This window comes from Amia ocellicauda, chromosome 11, assembly GCF_036373705.1.
Source record: "Amia ocellicauda isolate fAmiCal2 chromosome 11, fAmiCal2.hap1, whole genome shotgun sequence".
NCBI lineage: Eukaryota > Metazoa > Chordata > Actinopteri > Amiiformes > Amiidae > Amia > Amia ocellicauda.
In genome coordinates, this window is record NC_089860.1 from 8590538 (window position 1) to 8616166 (window position 25629).

The 25629-nt window shown below is 39.0% G+C and overlaps 1 protein-coding gene across 5 annotated transcripts in view; it reads right to left on the minus strand.

Moving 5' to 3' along the window:
• Nucleotides 1-25629, minus strand: part of flt4 (fms related receptor tyrosine kinase 4) — a 68049-nt gene that overhangs the window by 33733 nt on the left and 8687 nt on the right. Inside the window, exon 4 of one of the 5 annotated variants that reach the window (XM_066716539.1) lies at nucleotides 23192-23280. In XM_066716539.1, the coding sequence (XP_066572636.1) occupies nucleotides 23192-23249 (58 nt within the window). In that variant the 5' untranslated portion in view covers nucleotides 23250-23280. Of the gene's footprint in view, nucleotides 1-5693; nucleotides 5806-23191; nucleotides 23610-25629 lie in introns of those variants that run through there. The other 4 variants (XM_066716538.1, XM_066716541.1, XM_066716540.1 and 1 more) reach the window with 4 other exon arrangements.

Genomic DNA, 25629 nt, shown 5'->3' on the forward strand with positions numbered 1-25629 from the left:
CAGGAAAGGTGATAAATTCAACAAAATGCACGGGTGGGATCAAACTAATAGAAATAAAAAATAAATTAAAAACATAGACATGGAATTTCATATTAGATGAGGTGAAAAGTGAGTGCTGATATAATAGTAGCAAAGGGCAAATGTACTGGTGTCTTTAATAGCCAAATCAAGGGAAAACACTGGATTTTATTAAAGCAATGTAAGGGCTATTACATCAAACCCTGCATGACGTAATCTCAGATGACATGCCTAATTGAATGCATCTGCACTAGGCTTTCATTATTGATTAGTCGGGCCTTGCAGTCTTGGGTCCAGCAACCAAACTCACACGAGCACCTTCACAAGTGCCTGACATGAATAGACCTCATTTCCATTTAGATATCTGAGCTGGATTGACTGAAATCGTGGAACACACAGCCTATGGATGAATTGTTGTGGGGAAATATGGACAGGGCTTCATTTGTAAAAGTAAAACCTGGAAAGCACAGCAGTTTTCAAATAATTGGTCATAAAAAACAGCCTATTATATAACACTATAGGAATGGAATTATTTTCACCTTACACATTATCTGCAATCCCCTGGCCTTTGGGTAAATCTCTCAAAAAAGTGCTGCAATACAAATCTGATTGGAGATGATTGAATTATTAATGCCTGACTGGCACAGCACCATGTGGGAATCTCATCTAAAACCAATCCGTTAAACATGCAATAACAATGGCTAAACCCACAGGAATGACTGTTATCCAGGGACTGGTCTGCAAAACATTTGGGGCTAAAAGAAAAACCGTGATGTGCAAAGAGATTAAGGGTTTTGAAGAATCCAAGATAATTGCTAAAGAAAAAATGTAAATGCTCCATAGAGAAAAGTCTCCCTCAGATTTGTTTTGACATGGTCAGATTAATGTTCAGGCATTTGATTTCATTGTTTGGTTGTTGGTGACCAAAAATGAAAAAATGAACCAGTTAAGGGGAAAAATCAAATATATATATATATTTTAAATCAAGAAAATAAGTATAAACAGACACAGCTTAAATATCCTACATCTTCTCCAGAAACCTCTAAGGCTCTTCAAATGTAAACATGACCTGGGTGGTGTGCTTCTCTTCTTTTCTAAAGCTCACTTTCTGTTTTGCCATAAATGTGAAAATGTGTCCTGAGAATGGGGGTTGAATTTTCCAGCATGCATTGCTCTGGACCCCCAAAGTGGGACAGGAGTGTTTTTCTGTGTTTGCAAGTAGGCTGAATTCAAATGACAGTTGGAGTGACATCACTGACTCTTTACATTCGGCCTGTGTCAATCTTAGAATACAACAGTTAATCCAATTACATTCAACAGGACTTTAATACATTATTTAAAGAAGGGTTTAGCAACAAAACGATGCAACCAATAAACTATGCTCTATATATGGGTGCCCTTTTTATTCCAGATAGACCCCCAACCTGTGGAAGTAAGTTATTTAACAGTGGACCACATACCAAGGTTGGAAATAAAGTTCTACTCAAATTTTGTTTACTCATTGCACTGGGATTTTGAAAAAGTATCCCAGTATCCATTTACATAGGCAGCAAAATAATCCACTCTCCTGATGTGAACCATCAAGTTGAACAAAATACAACCCTGCAACACAACACTAATACAACCTCCAAGCGTACCTCCTGGCTTCCCAGGCACTTACAAGTTAAGTGAGTAACTTGACTAAGCCTTCTGTAGCTACATTTGTTACCACCAGATGAGTGAACAGCATGAGGCATTTCTGGAGAACAAGAGAGGTGATTTCAAGGTGATTTCCATTGTGGTGAGTGAATCACCAGAGCCTAGCTGGGTCCTACAAATTGTAATCCCTTTACGCGTTTCTCTGGGACAGCATCCCAGACCTTCAAAACCAGTGTGCTTGTCAACAGACCCGGAGACTGCTTTGTATCAACAATTCATACCCCAGTTTTCACAAACTCACAGTCCGGCCTGTTATCTGATCCTGGGTGGCCTATACGTTCTTCACACACCTAGCGATGCACTTTCCCACTAAACTGCTTGAAGAAAATCCACTCTGAGTCCTTCTGCATTTAAACAGACTTACTGCTTTGGCTCTTGGGGGTGATGGATTGCTACTATTTGGGAGGCATCTGCAATCCTTCAGTGCTCTCAAACAGTCCACTCCAGGTCTAATGGCAGAGTTTTTTCTTCTTCTTTTTTTATTTACCAAAACTTGTCTGTACTACCTGATTCTTCCTTGGAGGTCTCCGAAAGAGAGGACATAAGGAATACATTTTGTGCATGCTCACATTGAAAGTTAACCCCCCCCTCACAAAAACTTTACCCTTCATAAATAAATGCATATTAAAAAAATATATATATATTATTTTTAGAATTAGAACAATTGACTGGAAACCAGGTATTTAGCCTTACAAAATCGTTCACTGTACATTTCAGTGCTGTGTACTAAACATACAACTAACTTTGATTTGAACCTTCTGTGATTATGTGTCTAGAATTTCTCATCGTACCAAAACCTGACCCATCACTAAGTACAATTCCTTGCAGCTGTTCTCCCTTTGCTTGGAGAATTACAATACGATTAGTGATTTATTAAACTCTTAAAATATTTAAAATAGATACATTGCGGGCTCTGCATCTGTCTCCCTCATCGTAACAGACCTGGAAATGAAATACATCTGCTGAGACTCTTTTGGTCTTCACCTCAGATTACTCAGAACGAGAAGCGTATGAGATCAATATAAAAGGAGAGTTAAAAGAAACCGACTAATAGAACCTCAAAATACAATGAAAGCAGAAAACAGAGTTACCACTGACCGGAGAGGTAAAGAACACAGTCCGGCAGTGTGTCAGCTTTGCTCATATTCAGGTGGTGGTGTATGTATATGTATAAATCCCACACTCATATTTCTATTTTAAAATTCAAGAGCGATGGTTTAGGAAAGGAATTCCAGCCCGATATCAATCTTTTCCATATGGATTCTTGCCATTTCCGCGGAATGAATTTCCATATGTTGCGACCATGACAGACAGGTTGGCATGGCTTAGAAGGTGAGATATATTGAGTTTTACAGGAGGGTACAATCCACACATTTGTGGAAGTGTATGTTACTTATTTAAGGATAATACATAATTCAAAACTAATACATGTTTGCACGCATTGTCTTCTGTCCTTTTCGGAAAATCGCATATTACTTAAATGTTGCTGAGATTTATGATTGCAAAACCCAACCTGTGGCTGACTCTTGAGCTGTTAGTGGCTTGTTCTTCATTTTTGCAAGAAATACATGCATTTAAGTGTGTAATATATATTGTGCTAAATGAACTATAGCTTGCACAAAGACATTACAAAAAAAAAACTAAGCCAAACCTTGTGGAAGTCATCTGCTGGGAAGATTAAGTTTAAGAAAAGAAAACTCTTTCTGTCACCCTTTAAGCCAAAGGCCAGTGGGTGGGTGCAAGGCAATGAGATCAAGAATATCTGCACAATAAATGAAAGTGCAAAAACTCCCAAACAAGATGAAGACCATTAACTGATCACCCGAGTTTAAATTCTGAGATTCACAGAGATAGTAAGGGTATACGAGTACATGAACACTGATAAAGGATTGACTATGTAGCCACTATCATGGGGAGAAGGTCTGCACTGGTGTAACTGAATGAAATATTAATATAATGTGGGGGGTGGGAAACAAAATGGAAGTACAATCATTTTTGGTCTTTTGCAATATCATAAGGTAACAACAACACTGGAGTACCATACCTTTAAATAAAAAGTAAGGAATGAAGATTTTAGTAAGAATATCACTTAACTGTGGCCACCAGGAGGCACTACAATCCTGCAAGAATCAAGAATTTGGAACTAGAAATTGAGGCTAGCTCAATTCCCCAGGTGCACATTTTGACACCTTTAATCTGCACAGCCCAATGGCAAACTCAGAAGACACTTTATTATGTTTAAATTTGTTTTGAAGCAAACCAAATTACTAATCCTTCCATGATTAAATAAATGTATAGATTAAAGAATAGGAGGGGGGGTAGGGGGGGTGATATTACATAAATCCGACACGTAATTACACGGTCAGTGGACTTCCTCCATGTGGCTGATTGTTAATTATTTGGCCCAAACACAGAAATCCTGATTTCACTGATCAAAGCTTTGATTTTCTTTTCCCTCTGACCTTCACTGCAGGCACTCAGTATATCTTCATGGAACAAATGCCAATTCCAATCAGCAATACCTCGGGCTCCACTAGAGAACGTATACATTATTCCATAACATAGCCTGAACTCTCACTTGACCTCTGTTCACACACACTCTGCGAACACCAAAAAGGTTAATTCTGCAAAAATACATTGGATGTCAGTTACATCAGACTGCATGATTTGGAAAAATTGGAATCAAGATGAAAACCATCACTGGTTTCCATCTGATGCCTTGTCTGTGAAAAATCTGATAACGTTCAAGTCCTTCCTGTGAAGAAAGGACACGATATACATACGATTGGGGAGATGGATCTTTCTGTCGCTGACACTGTTTATCTTGCCCTCAAAATGTGAATTCCGTCACATGAGTCATTGTTTTTGTCTAGAAAACAAATGAGGGCGAATGTTTGCATCTGAGTGATGGAATACTGGTACTTTTATTAAAAGTGGGCTATGTTTATGGCAACTACGAAGAACGTCTGTGTCTATTCATTAAAGTTTCTTAAAGATCGTCTTGATCTCCATCCAGGCACTGTTCGAAAGTTGTATACATGCAGTGTGGGGGCCAATACATATAGCAGCTTTCCTTTTGGATTTTTTAATCCATACGTATAAAATCCTACACGGACTATCCACATCAGATAGAAAGCAAGACTACACACATAAAACATAAATATATAATAAAATATATGAATAAATATATGAATAAATCTGAACCAAATCATTTATCATTCCTGTCACTTTCCTGATCCTGTGCCTGTAAGCCTACAAGCATCAAGTTTCCCTCACCATCCCCCATCTCTGGTTTTGTTTGCTGTCCGTTTCTGATGTTTCTTGAGCCCTACTGTAGCGATAGAGACCCCATAAGGGATCCAGATCTTGCTATATAAATCTTATTGGCAGCATTTGATCCTCCTAAGTCCTGCCAAACTTGACATTTCCTACAGTCCAAGTAACCACTCATAAAGAGACCAGCTGCTTGATGGCTGCCAGATCTGCACTTTAGCTACTAGTGGGCCTGTCACCAGCTCCACTCCCCTCAGCCTTGCCTACAAGGGATTACAGCATCTGCACAGCACGCACAGCCAGATAACCAGCGGGGGTTTGTTGATTGTGTGCTCACCGCAGATGCTTGTGTGTTTGTGTTGCACTGCACTTTACACATCACCGGAGAAGGCCTCACTAGAGACCAAGGCATTCAAGAGCGGTTTTGTACTAACTCTGACCACTGAAGGCACCGATAAGGGCTTTGCTCGTGCTCAAACTGTTAACATGGAACAACTGTCACAAGCTGAGGTGTTTCTAGCACCTCGAGATGAAGCTGAGGTTCCCATGAGATATACTGGACTGGGTTCAGCATTTCTACTTGGGAATTAAAAGAAACACATCTATATGTATATTATTCTAGCAAAATGTGTTTTGTTAGGAATGATATAAGACAGGCCAATGTTGCCTGGAGAATTGAAACTAGGGCCCAGAATTAAACAAACCTTTGCCTTGCCCAACAAACACAAATTCCAGCCTTGTCACTCGGTGTCTCCTCTTCCTGGTTGCCATAGGGGTTCTGACACCATGGAGATCTGCCAACAAGTACCGGGAATGGAACGCATGAAGACTGGCAGGTGGGCTGGAGGTTTGATTTAAGCCGAGCCTAGGTTGGGAAATCTGAACAGGATCAAACTGTCAAAAAAAAAAAAAACATTTTGGGAGGGTATGGACACTGCTTAGACTGAGTTATTGTGTTTGATTAAATTATAGCTTGCTTATACATGTTGCTACATCAAAGATAATTCAGCTGTCCTAGTGTACTAGCTGTCTAGTGGAAACTGCACTGATTTATAAAACAATTGCAAATGGAGCCCTCTATAATGTGACTCCACAGTTTCCTTTATACATACGGTCAAAATCACTTTGTTGAACGAAAAACACCTAATGAGATTAATTTTGGTCAATTAGAGTATGCCTCCAGGAGTTTATACTTTAGGCCTGCATTTCCTGAAGCATTACCTCATTTCCCCAGTGGGGTAACAGTTATTTAAAACACATTTGTTTTTGTGTATGTTAATTCTATGAATTCATTGGGCTGTGGGAGTGCAATACTGGCTCGGGTCAGCACTCAGGGTACACCAAGAAACTAAAATAGACTGGAGAATGAGGTGATCAGCTCAAGACGCATGTAATTCAGCTGCCCTCCCAGCCCTACCCGAGCAGAACAGCCTTGAAAATGCTAATCAAATAAGCTGCCTCAAAAAATGTGGTGACCAAAAAAGGATGGAACTAAATTCAAATCAATTGTGAAATTATATTATAATTATAAACTGTGTGTTCCATTGCATTTTGGGCAAAAGTCCGAGTGATATATGAGGGAACGAAACCTTTTCACCCTGGAACAGAGGAGACTACATGGGGACTTGATCCAAGTCTTCAAAATCATGAAAGGCATCGAGCACATCAAACCAGAGGAGCTTTTCCAGATCAACAGGGACACACGCACCCGGGGACACAAATGGAAATTGGGCTTCAAGGCATTCAAGATGGAAAACAGGAGACACTTCTTCACACAGAGAGTTGTCACAATCTGAACAAACTCCCCAGCGATGTGGCTGAAGAGACAATTTGGGAACATTTAAAAATAGACTGCATAGGATCCATGGATCACTTAGTTATTAATGGACACCAAACGAGCATGATGGGTCGAATGACCTTCCCTCATTTGTAAACTTTCATATGTTCTTATATGAATGTAGCTTGAGTGTACAAGTAAGTTAACCTACTACATTCATATAATCGAAGATACAGAGTCTTAAGTAGAACAAACAGATTTAGATAAGGGCCACCAAACCAGCTTCGACTTGGCAACAGGAAAACCATAAAATGGTGAACTGATGCGCAGAAGCAGTCACTAAGTTGTCAAGTAGTTACCGATGGGTTAACATTTTCTTAATAAAGAGAAAGGAGACATCTCTCTCTCTCTCTCATCGGGGTCTGTCTCCCATTGTTTGAACCCTTGTGAAGTGTTACAGTTTCCTGAAAAGATGCTGTTCGTGAAATTCAGTTGTTTAAATGAAGCAACGCAAGCCAAAGCTATGATGTGATGAAGTTAGCACAACCCCCCTCCCTAGGGAGAGCAAATCAAGAGGTACTCTAAGGTTCCAGTGCTGGTGATGTTGTCAGGGGATAGTTTAGTGCAGATTGCTCATTGTGTGGTAAGCACTACAGTTCTGTTCCAGACACGTTACTATGGGCATATATAACTACAAATATAAAATATTATATATGTGTGTGTGTGTGTGCGCATATCTGTTCCCCAATTGACATATTTGGTTACCAGCAGCTGAGATAATCCATGGGCTGATTCGTTTTACATTTTTCTTGTAGGATGATGTCCATAAAAATTGTGTTTCAACCGCTTCTCTCAGAAATCCCATGCGGTTCCCAAACACAAGTTGTATTGTTCAGGGTGGGAAATGGTGTCATTAAACTGTAACTGTAGCAAGTGAAAATCTCTATTGACCTGATCTAAGCTTTTGAAACTGTCACACATTCAAGTAAAGAGTTAAGCCCTTTGTCGAAGCTCACCAATGCAGATGGCACAGTACAACTTAGTTTCAGAGTTTCTCCTTGACACACTGCCTCCCAATAGCGGAGTATCCTGGGATTAAGTCACAGTGGTTGCAGCTGCCTACAAGTCTTAAATCACACAATTTATTACTGCTTAATAGCTCAATGATTTAATACAAAAATAACATTGTTTTAATGTGTGTAAAATAGTACACAGTAACTTTTTGAATTTGGTAGTTGAAAGCTGGGAGGTTGGTAGGTATGTCCTGAGAAGAGTCAGTCACGTCTTTGGCTGTTCTCCTCTCTCAGCCATTACTCAACAAACGAATGATTGTTACAATTGCAAATGCTTTCCTCGGTCTCCTGCATAGATAATTTCTACAACGATTCCCCCAAAGTTTTTTTTTCTTTTTCTGTTGTTGGTCATTTGTCAGTAATTTGAAACTCATGTCTTGTTAGTCTGAGTAACGTCATGTAGCGCTGACAACAATGCTGATGCTTTTCTCTGTACATGAACACAGTTTTCTATTTTGGTTGTCTTTTAAATGGAGGAAACTCCTTAACAGATTCCATATTGTTTCCAAAATGATCCCCTGAGATATCAAGAACGAAAGGGAGAACTTTAACTTAACTAAAATAAATAACTAAATATATACACAGAAAGTTATACTGGAATTACCTGCAGGATTTTAAACCTTGCCTATGTTCTCTTAAGTGTTGAGTTACACGAATTCTGGAGGCAATGTAAAATGTTATATTTATTCTAGACTGAGATACTGGGTATGATCCTAGCAGTACTTTCTGCTACCGTTATGACAGAGTAATGAAGTGATTTTAAACAGTCCTAGAATGAAATAACCTCTTTCTGTTTCCTGACCTCATTTGAAAGATGTTTTACGAGAAACAGTTGCTTTACTCTGCAAAACATGTGTGGTTGTATCAAAGTGCTTTTTTTGGCTTTTCCAGTTTGTTTCCTTTCAACTTTTTTCCATGGAAGAACAGGTATGTTTTCTAAAATATTGCATTATGCATTGCGTTTGTTGTAAGAATACATACTATCCATCCAGTCTTCTACAAGGCAAACATGGAATATTCAGGACTATTACTAGTGCTAGAGAGAAAGGAATTTGCCATCACATATCTCTCTATCTGTCTCTCTCCGAGACAAGAAGTATTTGATGAATTATGAAAACAAAAATGTAAAAACATTCTGGAAATTTGTCTTGGTATTTCCTTTGTAAAATCTGATGTGCGTTTGGCGTTGTGACAAAAGCGAATTCAATCTTAAATAGAAATCCTGCCACTCAAAATTGAAAATTGCCCTCATATTTCTTTTCCTGCTTCCAGCTAATACTAGTCACCTGCCAGAAGCTAAAAGTGACAAGCTTGTCTGATTGAAAGGTACTTTTCTCTGATTGAATGAGCTTCGGAAACATGCAAATTGTACTATATGCTTTAAAAAGTGAACAGGACACCTAAAGCAATTTTTGCTCAAATCTACAATGTTGTGTCCTAGGGGAAAATATTTTTTCAGGCCAAGACAAAGGGCTTAAGAGCAGTCTCGAACCTTACATTACAATGAACTGATCATATCCACTTGCTTTTCACAAAGAGAAGCATCAGCTTTAGCCATGTTTGCCAAGGACACAATTTGTTTAATTTTTTTTCTCCTTTCATAAATAACAGCTTTTCAGCTCCCAGAACCAGCTAAAAAAAAAAAAAAAAAAATCCAACTTCGGCCAAACATGTGGTCTTCAGATTACAGACACAATATCTCCCTGGAGGAGGGGGGGGGTGTTTAGCAAAAAGTAATAAAAGAAGATAAAAGAATTAAAGAGAAATTATTGTGGAATGTGATATCTCATTAAGACCGATAAAGGAAGGACAGGTTTATTTTCCAGGTCCCACATAGCGTATTTTCGAACTAGTTGGCGTCCGATGCTAGTCTCTGCAGCAATTTCACAAGCTACATATGAGCTGTACATCTTCAAGGTTATATAAGCAAGGCCAATCTGTCCTTGGATTTTTTTTTAAAGCTATTACAATTACTGCCTATGAATGTCCCAACTTCACATAAAAGCCCATTCTGTGTTACACGGCTTCATGTACACCTTTAATCCAACGACAGGGCCACCTTGTCCCGAGTTTGGACAACCTCTGAACTGTGACTTTGGCATCCTAACGCCAGTTTCACGAGTCAGGACAAAAACTTGCAATCATACCTCATCTGATTTCTATCTACTCTCTTCACATGATTATATTTTGAGACAGAAAAGCTTTTCTTGGTGCAGTAAATGGTTGAAAGACAAAATGTTTGCTACTTTGTTCTCATTTTATTTTATAGGAGGCTCAAAACTGCATTATGCATTTACCAGTAACACATTTCACACTGGGCTCTCTGATCATATACATTATGTGTTGAATTTAGGTTATGGTACTTCCTCCCTTAACTGTCACGTTAGCATTGTAATTTACTTCCCCCAGAATTCTTGAGGTTCTTGGAACTTTTATCAAGGTTCCTGCTTAGGATTTCTGGCAACCACTACAAAAAGCGCCATTGCTGTGTATCATGTGGGCCATTTTGGTTAAGCTGGATTAATATCGTATTGACAATTTACAATATGTCATCAATATGTCATCTCCACCACCACGGAAACAGACTTCATTAAAAACATTTGAGTTGATTTTTTTAAAAGCAGTACGTATGGCTCGACATAATATGTGGTTTATAAGTCATTCCCTTTGCTGAGTAAGCTAAGGATCTTACAGCATCAATTTGTCACACTCAGGATTGTCGACTGTTTTGACAGAGAGGCCTCTTGCAGCACCATGTAACACTCAAACGCCTGGTCTTAAATTTAATGGAGAGCAGCAAATGATCATCTCTCGCTCCCTGAATGTAATTAACAGTGATGTATGTTGATGATTTTCTTGGTGGTCTATTTCTACGATGAAGCCGTTCAATCCAAGTATGGTGGCTTTGTCCAAAAACACCTCAACTCTGGCCAGGCTTAAACCCAACCTGCTTTCTTTTTTGTTTTTTCTGGAGGAGTAAAGTAAATTAAAGCAATCTACAACTTTTCTTTCCTCTCTGAAACAGGAAACGGACTCATTTATATAAGTATATAGTTTAATAAATAAATATATATATATATATACGCACACTCTTCCAGGCTAATTTCCTGTTTTCCTGTTAACATGTACTCTTCTTCATTTCCTCCCTGCACAGACAAAAAAAAAAACTGCGTGGCATTTCCTTTGTTCTTTAGTTTTGACTCACTGATGATTGCTACACACACACACACACACGCACATGGCCAAAGGTCTGGTTATACAAGCTGTCCCTGACGTACAATGACAAACTAATAATCAATAATTTGTATGAATAAATCAGTATACAAATATAAGCAAAAAGGGAATAGATAAATGGTATATTTTTAGTGAGATAGCGATTTCCTAAGTACTATGCAATAAAAATGCTAATTATTTGGTATCGGGTAACCAACAAAAAGGTTACAATAGCCTGATTTCCCCTAATGTGGATGTAATTGTTCTTAATTATGCTATGTGGAAGGAACACCCCCACACCCACTACAGAGAACATGATGTGCACACAATTGATACACACCCCAACAAACCCAAAAAGTCACTCTCTGAAGTCACACTCAGCCAGTTCCCGCTTGTTCTGCAATAGCCCTGTGTCCAGCCTGTAACTGGAGGGCAGCCAGGCCACACAACAGACCTCCTCCCGGATTTGTGGAGTCAGCAGCCCTTGGTCCCCGCGGAGGAGGCTGCCGGGCACTCGAGTGGGGGGATGCATCGTGCACACTGACAAAGTAGGCCAGTTTCCCTCCTCTCAGGGACGCAAGGCCAGAAATCTCTGAAGGACTGTTTTCTTTGTTGTTCTGGCGTGGACAGTAATCCAAGAGCAACTGGACTCTTCAGTGAATGACTATTTGCCTGTCTCGTGCTTCCTCTTTCCTGTCTCTGGAGTTGAGCATGGCGAGGATGTCTGAGGGACCATCTGTACCGATTTCCTCCTCGCAGCTCCCATCCCAACTATACTTTCCTGTCCCCTGTCTTGGGCCCACAGGACTCTTGATGCTTTCATTTACAGTGTTTTGTTTCGAGATGTCATCGTATTTATTTAGAAATCATTTCCTTTGCAAGTTAGCTCAAATAACCTGTACCGGTAACAATTCCAAGCTGGGTCAGAGGCCAAGCTTCTTATGCACTGAGTTGTTGCCAAGTTTCAACAGAACAAAAAAAAAGAATGAACAGTGAATTGCCAAAGGTGACAATAATTGCTTAAGATGGCTCTCAAAAACCCTGGCTGGAGTCCTCAACTCTGGATCACGTCTCATTTTTCAATTAAATATATAACAGAGCCTAAACAGACCTCATACCTTTATATAATTATATGTAAATGAACACCAGATTATTATTTTCAGTCTAACCTCCAACAGCAACAGTGATATGTCTACAGATCAAATTCTGTAATCCCTCCAAGACTGGGAAAGTCAGAGGATGGCCCACACCATTTATGACCAATAGTAACATATTGACACATGATCAGAATTACCATATGTGATAGATAATTGGATAATTGTTTTATTTTGGTGTTAAAAGCAGTTCTGCAAGTGACACTGGCCATGTGCACTACCTGCTGTTCTGTTTATCAGTGGAAGACAGATTGCTTGGAGTCCAGCAGGTTGTCAGGAGAGATAAATAAAGCTCAAATTCTGGCTGCGGGGAGGGAGGCCGATGGGGGGGAGGGGGGAAACGAGCAGCTTCCGCAGGCTTTGCCAATGCTCGCTTTCCCATGAACCCCCACTGACCTTCCCTGCCAGGACCAGCAGTGTCACTGACCGGGAAAGCCAAACACGCTTAACCCCCTCAGAGCTGCTACACACAAGCCCAACCAACCTCCTACTTTCTGTGATAGTATGTACAGAAGTCCATTCAGCACTACCTGTCGTGGGGTGTTCTGTCTTACCTATGATATTTAAAAAGCATGTTTGCATCTTGCCTTTAATCTGAGACTGCAGTTCCATAGGTGGTGTTATCTACCCATGCACCACTGCCTTACCACTAAATGTAAAAACACAACTTTTTTCCTCTCAGCCATCCCAATCTAAATCCATTGAATGCAAAAGGACAGCAACAAATAGGTTTCTAAAAGTGTTGCTGCATATGACTGATACCAATTACACAAGAATGTAAGGGGATGAGGGGGGGAAAAAACTGTTTTCATTCGTATCACTTTTCGGCCAGCTTCATTCATAAAGGAAAAAGTATCCTGTAGGTTTTCATCAAGTCTCGGGAACAGTCTTATTTGTATTGGCCAGCAATCTCGGAGGAAAGGAGCTGCCAAGAGGATCAGGCTGCCGAGGTTCCTCCTGCCCCTCATCCTCGGAGAGACCACCTCAGTGTCCAGGGCTTTGCTCTCCAATCACCACAGGGGCTGATTTTCTGAGCAGACCACCTGTGTGAGACTCCCAGCTAGAAAACAAGATGGAACCCATGCCCTCTCTAATGATACTCACAGACATCATACAAAAAAAATATATATCCGTTTAAAAATATACAGCCAATCAATTTTATAGCCTCTATAAAATATTATTTTTCTATGTGAAGTGCAGGAAGGTAACTACAAACATTTGGAATATCTTCACCTTGCTCAATACCTCATGCTGTTTGGTTGAAGCTGGTCAGCGCAGAGAGATGTGGTCAGGCCGCAACTAGTTTTGTAATCAGGAAAATTGTTGTGCGCTCCTAAATCAATCAATTCAAATAATGTATAAATGCACTCAAGACCTAAGGGTGAGTAGTAATATTAAACCAGATGATGTACTGCATTTAATACTGACTTATCATCATTGGGCTGCGATCTTCCCATTCCAAGATGACAGTCAGACAGTGTAGGAGTGAGCCCAGGCATTTACAGTGCATTAGCAAAGACAAGAAATTCCTAAGTTAACTTCTCTCAAGCCGTACAGATTGCAGGACTACTAGATAGATCCCAAGTCATGGAGCTCCACACATTCTGTGCACAATTACTAACTGCTATCGGCAGTGCAAAACTCCCAGGTCCTTCTTTCCCCTTCACAGCCAATACAGTTCAATTGCATGCTATCAAAAATTACCCCACGTTACAGGACATGTATCATGTTCTGCCCTCATGTGTTCTTTGAAAGGAAGAAAAGTAGAGCCTGTGAAACATAGAGCAAGGCAGGCTTATTTTTCTGGAGAATTCAGATTGACTTAAACCTATGGAGAGGTCATGCTTGTTTGCCATCTTCACAGTAGCCAGCTTTTGATTTAAATTGAAAAAGAGAAAAACAACCCGGGAGCAAAAATTTAAACCTGAGATGCACACAAGGATTATTTTCAGTCAGACCGTGTTTTCCTAAATGTCCCCTCTTGTATTGAGAGTGACAGACTCCGAGGTGGTGCATACCTCACAGACAGAGAACATCTTAGCTGGAATGAGTCCCTCGAGTTCACTTTTCATCACCTTATTACTGTAACACAAAACATGTATGGCAGCAAGAATTAACTTGTAGGCAGCTCAAGCTCTTGTAAATTACAGTTGTTACGTTCAGCTTTTGTAGTTAATTTCTGTTGCAATAATAATTAAATATATTTTATTAACCAGCAAGGAAATTAAATCTCACAAATCTTAATAAACAGTTAAGTACAGCATAATTTATACGTAACTTTAGTTGTGGAGACAAACACAAACCACAGAATCAAAATATCGCAAACTTTAAAGGGCATTGAAGGGAGCAAAAAGAAACATCCATATGACTTGGAATGCAGAAACGTTGTATGTTTGGATAACATATCATAAAATAAATGGCACATCTCCCATGTTTTTATTGAATTTCTGGGAGATGATATTTCATACTTGTTCAGCACACCAGGAAACTTGTGCTTCTTGGTTTGAGACAGGGCAGCTTAGGTTCCAAGGATCGATCAGTTTTCATTTACAAATTAAACTAACAGAAAGTAGTATATACTAGACTAACAAGACTAAAGTCAAAAATGATTTTGAAAACTAGGTTCTGTATGTTAATCGACTTCAGATTCTACAACTGACTCAACAGTCAAGGGCGGGTATAATTTATTAGGAATAATAAATTCCTGGTCAAGGAAGTCAAGTAGAGGCCTTCTGTTTTGGGGGAACATTTTAAGTAACCCAAAATAATTTCGGAAATCTTTTTTTCAGAAGGTAAAAAAAAAAAAAAAAAAGCATAGGTCGCACAAAATGGAAAAAAGTTTCCATATGGGTTTCATTACAAAACATCTAAAACAGACATAGAATTCATAGGTTTTAGAAAAAATGCACTACAGTACGACACAGTCCAGATAGATGCAGTCGCGTTGAGAGAGTCCATCTCTCACAGCTTTCTGTTGTCCATGGAGGTTACTGGTATGCACAGCTCAACTACTGCGGACGCACAGGCTTGGCTTTTATTCCCAGTGGCTTTCTTAACTGAACCCCCCCCCAGTGTTGACCGACGCACCTGATCCCCAGTTTATTTAGCCAGCAGCAATTCCCCACCCGCCTCCTCCCTTGCTAGTACCTTCTCATATGTGGTGTGGTGTTGCTGATTTGAGACTTCTTGGTTTCTTGAAGTCCTTCTGCAAATACAACCCAATACTTAGGAAAGCAGACACACAAAGTGCAAGCTGTCCCTCAGGTAGAGGTCATTCTCTGCGCACTGTACTGAGAGCAGGGTCTCCTGGCTAGGAACAGTCTGACTTGGTTGTGTGTTTGAATTGAAACATAACCCTCAGCTTTCAGACACCAGCTGTCAGTGGGGTTACAGTACTGAAGACAAGGTGTTGACCCAGGTCTGAAACATGCAGGTAGATCCTTCATCTCGATCTGTTTAAAAGTCCCTAAAATGATTTGTTTATATGCACTGATGTGTTAGTAAGAGTGTAAATGTTTAATCTGTTCCAGGTTATCATTTTAGTCAATTTAAAACATAGACGTATCATGTCCAACGCACGCAAAGACCTCTGGGATCTACTTTCCAGTGACAGGCTTAACGTTTCAATTTCAGACACTGAGTGGCAGGGTGAGAATGCAACTACATGCAATTATTCCTGATTAGTGGCTCTCCTGGAATGTCCAGCATAGTTGACAGGATGGTCACACGGTACCGTCTCTTTTCAGAGGGAACCTAAACATCCTTCTAATCTGCCAGACTTCCTTCAAACAAAAAATCCTAGACTCTGACTACGCTGACTGAAGTTAAACTAAAAGCAGTTGAATGGGTACAGAGAGGAGCCACAGCAAAGGTACTGACCAGTATTGCAACTGCTGAACACAAAGGAAAAGAACATTGTACTGCTGGAAATGATTACTGTGTTGCAATGCATCCTATCATATGTCCACTCATACAGAGTGCGGTACAATTGACACATTACAGTTTTTTTTTTTTTTCCTATACAGGACAAAGCAGGAACTGTTCAAGAACTTGTACATTACTCGCCAAGACACTGGAAATGGGCAGAATCAAAAATCAGCCTAGACCCTCAGGCCACAAACACGCCCAGTGTGGGTCGGTTCATACATACAGCTCATTTATCTACCACCAATTGATAAGGACATGTGTTTTTTGCAGACTTCATATGGGATGTGTAGAAATGAGAGTGTGAAAGCCACTGTGCACCTAATAAATACACTGAGCACATTCCACAGCATCCCAAGGCAGCGGTGCCTCCTGGTATCGGACTACGGTGATATATTACACTGCTTTGGATGCCCAAAAGCAACAGCAATGATCAGGATCATATGGAAGAGATTGCAGGGGGAGAAGAATTCATGTTTTTTAAATGTATTAAATGAAACCAGCATTTCATTTTGGGAGCTGAAACACAGAAGCCTCGATTTCAACCTTAACGGCTAAGTCAATCCAGGATGAGAAAGAACTGAGATAGGGGTCCATAATACTTCAGGAGAAGCATCTCAAAGCAAATCTGGTCTGCAACTTTAAGATTGCAAACTGGACATCACCAATATCAAACTTGAATGTAAAATTTCAATATCCCCAACATTTCTGCTGGTATGCAATAGCCAAGTTAAAATAATTCTTGAGGGACATTTTGCAATGGTAATGCTTAGGTGCAATTATAATCCACTAGCAGGTACAAAAGCAGAGGGATAAACCAACACTACATGGCTTTAAAAAATATTAAATTTACCATTTTCCATTTGACATTTTAAACATATATTGCAGTTGTCTTCACACATGTAACAAGAAGCTGTATGTAGTACACATTTCATCCATATGTGCATGTCTAAAACCACAGAAATTTCCAAGAAATTAAGAACTAATAGTAATTGCCTGTCAGTTTGGAGCCAAACATAACATCTGTTGATGCTACTGTTATCACTGCCAGGCACTGAGCTTACAGGTCCTCCATGTTAGCCATTATAAGTAAGAACCTGGAGTTTAAGCACTGCTGCATAAGAGGAATGTGCAGCCCTGAATGCTTTCTCCATACATCATAGGGACAGAGACTTCGGAGCTAATCGCCCAGCCAGGTGGAGTGCCAGAGCTAGTTTTCCTTAATCGCCACTCCAGCTCAGCCCCGCTAATTGACCATCTTGAATGTAAATTGGCCAACAGTGTAGTTTTTCAGGATTAGGGGCAGAAAACTCGGAATTCAGTCTGCTGTGACCCCTCAACCCCCCCCCCCCCCCACCACTTAAATTCTGCAGGCTCTCAGTAAAGAAAGGTCACATATTTTCAACTTGTCACAAAACAGGTCTGTAAACAGTTGACACACTTGTTCCTGTGTTAGCATCATTTACAGTACCACACTTTCACTATGGGACAATACAGTCACTTCTGTGTTTGCAATGATCGATGTTCTAAAGTTAGTCAAGCTTACAAAACTGCTGCATGGCCTAAGCAACTAAGCTCTGTATAGTGCCTTGCTTTGTTTGCTTTGTTTGTTTGGCGGTAGCAGGGTAACCTTTTGGCTCATTTGGATAACTTAACTTTGGTGGGTCAATTCCACACATTATTGAAACAAACAATATGTTAGCAATGACTTTACTTAAAGCCACACTTACATAGGCATTCAGTAACAATTTGCTTGATGTGTTACTACTAATCAATTGCAGAACTATGTTTATTTATCTTCTTTTATCTTCTTCTCTTTCTATGAAACTTCACTCCGACTGGTAGAACTGTACACAATTCCTATTGATGTTTAGTGGTGTTGAATGTCTCTGGAACCCTTTATGATTGCATACACCCAATGCTGTTATGATCAATGTCATAAGACATAACTGAGGTATCTTATTGTATATATATTGCTTCAGCGATCCAGGCCAAATTAAATCAAGAACCCCCCCCAAAGTCATGCAGAATTGCTTTTCAAATTTTCCCACAACTCTGCATGAGCATTTGCAAGACACTATGCACAAGACCGAAACTACCAGATTTTATGCCCAGCTTGTTGCTAGCACTGCAGCCTGAAAGCCTCTGTAGCACAGAGATGAGCGTTAGGTCAGTTAAGCAATTTACAGCTTCACCACTTATGTTACAATAAAATAAATCCACCTAGAGTCTCACTGGGGCCATTGTGAAGCATCTGTTGAAAATAATGAGAACTGCCTGTGGAAATCAATTGCTCTCTCCAGCAGTGGTTGCAATGACACAGGGAGGGCTTTTTATTTTCCTTCTTGGTGTTATTTAATTGGCCAAAGCTGAGAACACTCACACTGACAGCTGTCTAAAGGTTTAGCGGGGGTTAATTTTCCATCTTAAATTACCTCGGTGCAGCTCTCTGATCACACAAACCTGCAGCACAGAAGCAGAGACCTAAAGATTTCTTAACGACTTCAAAACACATGAGGCCAATTATAACATCATTATATTGCTGGGACCTCTTTTATCAAGCTCTATAAGAACCATAGTGCGTTGTGCACTTGCTCTCTGTGTAGAAGAGCATCAGCTATGTCCACCTGGCTCTCTGTGTACTTCTACAAGGCTCAGTTCTAAAAATCTATGTTTTCTTCCCAAATGTTCTCTCTTGGCGTCAGGTTAAAACAGCCATGTCTTGCACTGGGATGCATGTGTTATTTCTCAACAGTTCATCCTGCTTAGAAACAAAGGATCAAACTCATTTTGCAGAACTGTGTGTAGTCTGTATAAAACATAGCAGGTAGTTTACCTTTCCTAAATGGACCATATATGGCAATGGTTAATACAGACACCAACGTAATAATTAATTCAATTGATTTGATATTTTGCAAACTCAAATTATACGGGGTGGGTGGCAAGTCCCAATCAGAGGCTATATCTGTGCAACAAAATTAATCTCTGAAGGCCTTTGCTCTTTCAAGCTTAACTTGAAAAAAACTTGAACAAAACTTCTAGTTCCTCGGGGGTGCCTGGCTCGTTCCCGTCAGAGACCCTGCATCTCACACTTAGCCAATTTATTCCTACAGCAGGAACTGATAAAGTAGAGAGACTCCACCTGTAGTTTTATACTGCACTGAAATTAATCTATAGGGTAATACTAATGAATAGGAAAGAGTTTCTCGAACGAGTAGAATGCAAACGTTGAACAAATCTGAGGCCCATCAAGGGGACGTATCTCCATTTCCCACTCTGCTCCACATACAAATGGTAGCATTTCTAACTATTTTTGACTGCCGTCATGACGTACTTTCTCCGTTTCCACCAACTGAACAATGTGTTGAATATAAACCCCCTCCCTGCACATGTTCTTCACACATTATATGCTCCCCCCGCCTTCATCTAATAGTTTAGGATGTCTTAAACAGACCCAACCTTCAGTAAACAATTTGTTTGAAGAAAAAACAAAGCTGAAAAGCCGTAACAATATGTAACCTCAAGAGAACTTCATCTGCAACCTCGCTAAAGTTTTCAAAACGAGTCTCTTTGGATCGAGTCTTTTAAGTTTAAACTACGGAAACCACTAACCCACCCAGCATTTGAAAATCAATCCCAGCCCCTGTGATCTTGGGAAAGTGTTAGGCAAAGGATTAGCAAGCTTGCCCTCTCTTCCAAGTGAAAAAAGCAATAGGCAGGGGAAAATTGGGAAAATCTGTCCATCTGCTGTTTTCTGATCAATATTTGTGCAACAGAGCAGAGCCACATGGCCTCATCAACATCAAAGATGAAAAATAATTCAACAATCGAAGACAAGAAGTAACCTGGTTATTTGAGAGAACACGACTTAACAAAAGTGCTAGGCATTACTTGGGCCACCAAATTTGGGGGCATTTTTGGTTGAAATCTGCTGGTCTCAGAATTTGTAAAGATTGTATGAAGATACCATCCACTTGCCCCCAGAGTTGGCCAAATGAAACAATTTTCAGTGTGTCAGATAGTTGCCATGCAATCTGAGGTTGAATATTATATCACACCCACCGTTTCCCAGTGTCTCCATATCTGTTTAATTCAAACTACAGCCTCTGTCCCATATGCCATTCATGTGCTTTTAAGTATGTTCTCTCCACCGTACCTAAATTAAAGGTGAGATGGCATCACGTTTTCAGAACTGAATGTAAATGAAATGATTTTCAGCATTTCTTTGTGGGCTTTGATCACACTGTGCTAGAGATTGAGGGAATGATGACAAAAAACAAACACACATACTCTGCCTACACATAGTATGTACATTTAGGGAAGTTCCCTTATTGTTGGAATCCAAAATCTAAGTGATAAAACATGTATTCCCAAACATAATTTAACACTGGCTCATGGTTAAAGGATCTATGTGACATTAATGCAAAGAACATGATGGGAAAATGGCAGTATATGAATAACACAAAAGATTGATATAATTCATGTCGCTATATATTTATAGTAATCCTCAGTGACATTTGCATTACATAAAGCTACAGTTGTAATACTTTTCTCATATCACATTTCACCGTCTAAAGATACGATAAAAAGATCAATAGAGAAGCTTGAAAAAAAGAGAACAATTGTTTAACCAATATAAATTCCACTCCCAGAGGATTTATTTTTAAAAGAATGAAAACAAAAAAAGTGGGTATTTGTTTAGAAGCTTTAGGAGGCTGTTTTATGTCTTGCCAACTGCCTTCAAAAAACAGGGACTGGGCAAAGTTCTTATGTTTAAAGAAAGGATCTGTTCTTCCACTTAAATTTCCCCAAATATAAGACACCAATAAAGTAAATAAAGCTTCAGTAGGTTTATACTTAGAATATACATTGGATAACAGTAATAACACATTTCATTCGTGCAAATCCATTAATTAATCCTATTAAAATGCTAAATCGGGCTGTCTTTGGCTGCAGCCTCCAAATTTAGTGGATTTGCTTAGGTAAATAGGTAATCGCTTCATTTCTGGTCCTGCAACAAATTCACTTGGGAAGCCTTTTCACAAAAAGAAAAGGAGAAGAAAAAATGTAAGAAAGACTCTCCCAATGAGGCAGAAACCACCCATTTTTCGTTTCTAGAACAAGGACATATCATGCATAGCTCTTTCACAGAAATTAAATTACCCACTGGCTGTCTGAGAAATGTAATGGGTTTATTTTTTCAGTAAACCACCATATTTATTAACCAATCCGTTAAGGTACAATAAGGGATTTGGGGATATTAGTGAAACCTGTACAGGTTGGCTGAGGCTTGGGGTGGGAGTGAGCGCTAACTGCGTATCTACAGAAAGAAAGAAGGCAAAAGAGAAAGATTGTGCTCATTCGAGTTAGGACATGAGTATCATCCAGAGCCAAGCAACCCAGGAAAAGCACCAAATCCACGTATTAAAACTGTGATGCAACACATCCTGTACTTAATCTATTGGCTGCATGTGGAGATTGCAATACATTCTCACGATTGTATGGCTGTTCTCGATTGACCCATATTAATGAGTTGATATCCTGAATAAATTATTAACACTGCAGTGAACAGCTGCCAATACCTGATAGAATACATGATGCATCATTTTAAACGTCAGATGCATTGCATTAAGGAGTTGAAGACTAAGGTTAAAAAATACAGATTGTTAATGTCAGATTAAACAAGGTTGTGTATGAGGGAGATAAGTAATTGTGGATCCAATATTTATATTATGACTATGGTACTATAATTCTCTCAAACGAAATCTACAGCAGGTCACACATAACTTCATATTGTTGAAGTGTACACAATGTATATGACTTTGCTTGTTTAGTACATTTAAAATGATTTCAAAATAATTGCTACCTTCTGGGTTGAAAATCATTATTCAAGTATTACAACCTAGTGTCTCCCCCTAGTGGCGGAAAATGGTTGGGAAATGAAATTGTAAGGCGTTGTCTGTTTGCTCTAATAAATTCATCTTTTTCTTTGGACCATCAAGACTTGTGGCTGGGATTCAAGTTACTGTCAATTGCAATGAAGGATAAGATCCTTTTTCTTGACTTTTTGGAAAAACTGCAAGCACATATTATGCGTGACGGGGTAGCGGATTCTGTGACGAGAAAACATGTGCGTTTGTTTCTTTTTATAGGCCACAATAATAATAATAATAATAATAATAATAATAATAATAATAATAGTGTTCTTTATTCTGTATATCAAAGGATTTCAACGTGCGTATTGAAGTATCCCAAATTTGCAGTAGGCTACAGCTTGTTAAAGTTGCTTATTTAGTCCAGGAAAATTCAGAGCTGTTTTTAGTCCCGTAAAAATAACTGAAATGTGTGGAGAGGACAACTCATCACATGCTTCAACATGTGTAACTCATTCATAACAAAAAAAATTGTGTTCATTTAATACATGTGGAGGACATCGATTTCCCACGTAATCTTGTACTTATTATATGGTCTACAGCTTGAAATGGTAAAGATGACCATAATACTATGTACTGTTATTAATAGTAATCATAATTAATCATAATAATGTTATGCTATTATTAGCCGTAGAAATATAAATATATCACGTGTGTGAGTGTGTGTGTAAATACTAATATTAATGACTGAAAATATCACAAGCAAACAATACATTATTTGTGAAATCATTAATATTAAAGGTTAAAGATCCAAAACACTGGTTTACAGACCGTTGAAGTTTATAAGTTGCAGTTACAAATGTATTGCATATTGTTAATAAAATAGTTTCAGGTCAAGTGTATTAGAGACGTTCATTTTGAATTGTGTTGACCGAACCGTATTATTTATCATGTTCCTTATTATTTATCCACTTTAATATTGCTCATTAACACCCGGCATTTACCGCAAACAGTAGAGCTGTCCTTGTCTAGGGTTTATGTCTTTTAATTTAAAATACAAATACAATTATTAAGTTATGCGCAAAAATTACTTTTGCGTGCACACATCTGTGGTCATTGTAATACATTATTAATAATAATATGAAACATGGCTTTAACTGTAGGGTAACAAAAAAGCAGTAGTCCTACCTGATAAACAAGCGATCCCAATGCAAATCCAGCAGAAAATCGTAAAATCTCTCTTCATTTCCAGATTTCCAGTCCTCGGATGTTTAAATCTAACGGATTAAAACAAAAATTAAACCCAGTCGTTCCTCTAATGTTGGGCATCAAAAGCGAGAAGGAGAAAAACAGGAGGAAAGTGGCTGTGCTTGATTAAACTGAAACTCAGGTGAGCCCCAGTGAAGCGTCTCTCTCTCCCAGCAGCCCGACAGAGGATGTGTGAAATGTCAACAAAAAGAAAAGCGCTTTTCCTGTTAAAAAGAAAATGTTTTTTTAAAAAAGATCAGAATGGATTTACAATGATTTCCTTTTCCCTTTTTTTTTTTTTTTACTGCTCGTGACTGAGGCACCACACACCCTTCACATTCAGAGAAATACAGAAAGGGTTTGGAGACCTCTTTGCTCCATAGCTAACCCCCCTCCTCATATTAGTAGACACCAAAATCCCTCCTCCAGTGTGTAATACAAAGCCAAAACATTGAAGAAAGACAAGTGTCAGAATGGTCCTGGTGTGTGTTTAATGATTCTAGGATTTGACATCTGGAAAAGTGAAACTTACAACTTTTTAGTGATAAGAGGAGGATCCTAAGTTGCAAGACATTAAAAATAATCATTTTCAAAAAGTAGTTAAATGATGCAAATCAGTGTATTCACCTTGTACTTTAATAAATTCATACATTTCAACAGATTTGGACTATAATATGTTGATATTACACTCATTGTTTTAAAATTCTTAAATTAGCCTCAAACACACGCACACATATGTACACATTGTATTGCTTACTGCATATGTCCAGTCACATGCAAAACACGAATGCATAGTATGCCTGTAAAAAATGCCAACCTACTTTCCCTGCACCTAAAACTGACTGGCATTGACAACAAAAATGGACCTGCTTCCTTTTAAACGCTATGAAGAACATCCTGTTAGAATTTGTCTGCAGTCCCAATACCTCTTGTTAATTACTGCACATATGATGAGAAACAAACAAAAAAAAAAAAAATGAAGTAATATTTGTATTTGTATTTGGGTGGGAATGTTGCACATCTCATTATGCAAACTGCTCTGCAAAGACCACAAGAGGACATCACATGTTCTTATATGAAATAAAACACGATTTGTTGTTAAAGCCCCGGAAGTCCCGAACCTTTTCCTCTCAAACTGAACCACTTGAATGTTTCTTGGAGTTAATGTATCTGCCCAATTTTCAGCAACACTCTAGCCCTGCTTCATAATCAAAACTAAGAATGCTCACACTATCTAAGGCAGAAGCAGGTTACATGCCAACCTTCATAGTCTATTGCTCAATAATAGGTCATTTGTCTTTAATCATTTTTATCAGTCATGAATTGGGATTTGAGAAAGACACCAAAAACTAAGAGTAAAGCATCATGTACTTGCTTCTAATGTTTGGTAGATGCTCCAAAGCTCTCTTTCATTGAGTGGATGTCATCTGTAGTCACTTCAATATGTTGTTTTTAATTACTAGCAGAAGGGATAAAATCTCACTCTGTTCCAATTTATGAGTTACAAATTTTAATAGAACTACGCTGGGAGATTTAATTTTTGTTATAACCCTCCTCCCTCTCTTCTTCATAGACTTCAAAAACGATCAAAATGAAAACCATGTGCTTAAAGCGGAATCATATTAGGCAAGTCCTTTGCGAGTTCCTATCACTCTGAATTTATGTTTTAAAAAAAAAAAAGGTTCTAGTAATCAAAAACCACGGCGAAGAAAAGGTTATCCTTTACAGATGAATATTTGCAAAGTCTAGTTTGGGAACCTGACAATCGGATCCCCACCAAGTCGAGTAATCCCAAAACTATGTGTGTGTTCTTCCCCGAAATGCCTCCCTCCGTTCATGTTTAATTTGGCCATTTCCGTGTTCATCAATAAAGCTGTTATTGTGGGCAGAGTATGCTCAAGCCAGTTCGCCTGTGAACTATTCCCATTGAGGCCAAAGCCAGTGATGAACTCCACTAACTCTTCAAGAACAACATCTCAATAAGGTCACATATAATTTTACTTTTATCCAACCCCTCTGTGGGTATCAACAGGCACCATGCAGACACGGCAGAATCCCAAACTTTCTAATCTCCTCCCCTGAAAGAAGCTAAGGACTTGATGGCATTGGGTTCTTCAAGGGTAGGATTGGGAAAGACTCCCTTTTTCCCTTCTCGTTGCGGCACTGTTTACCGACTTTCATACTTGGTCAAACTTGATGAAAGTAGAGATACAGTGGGGGAAAAAAGTATTTGATCCCCTGCTGATTTTGTACGTTTGCCCACTGACAAAAAATGATCAGTCTATTATTTTAATGGTAGGTGTATTTTAACAGTGAGAGACAGAATAACAACAAAAAAATCCAGAAAAACGCATTTCAAAAAAGTTATAAATTGATTT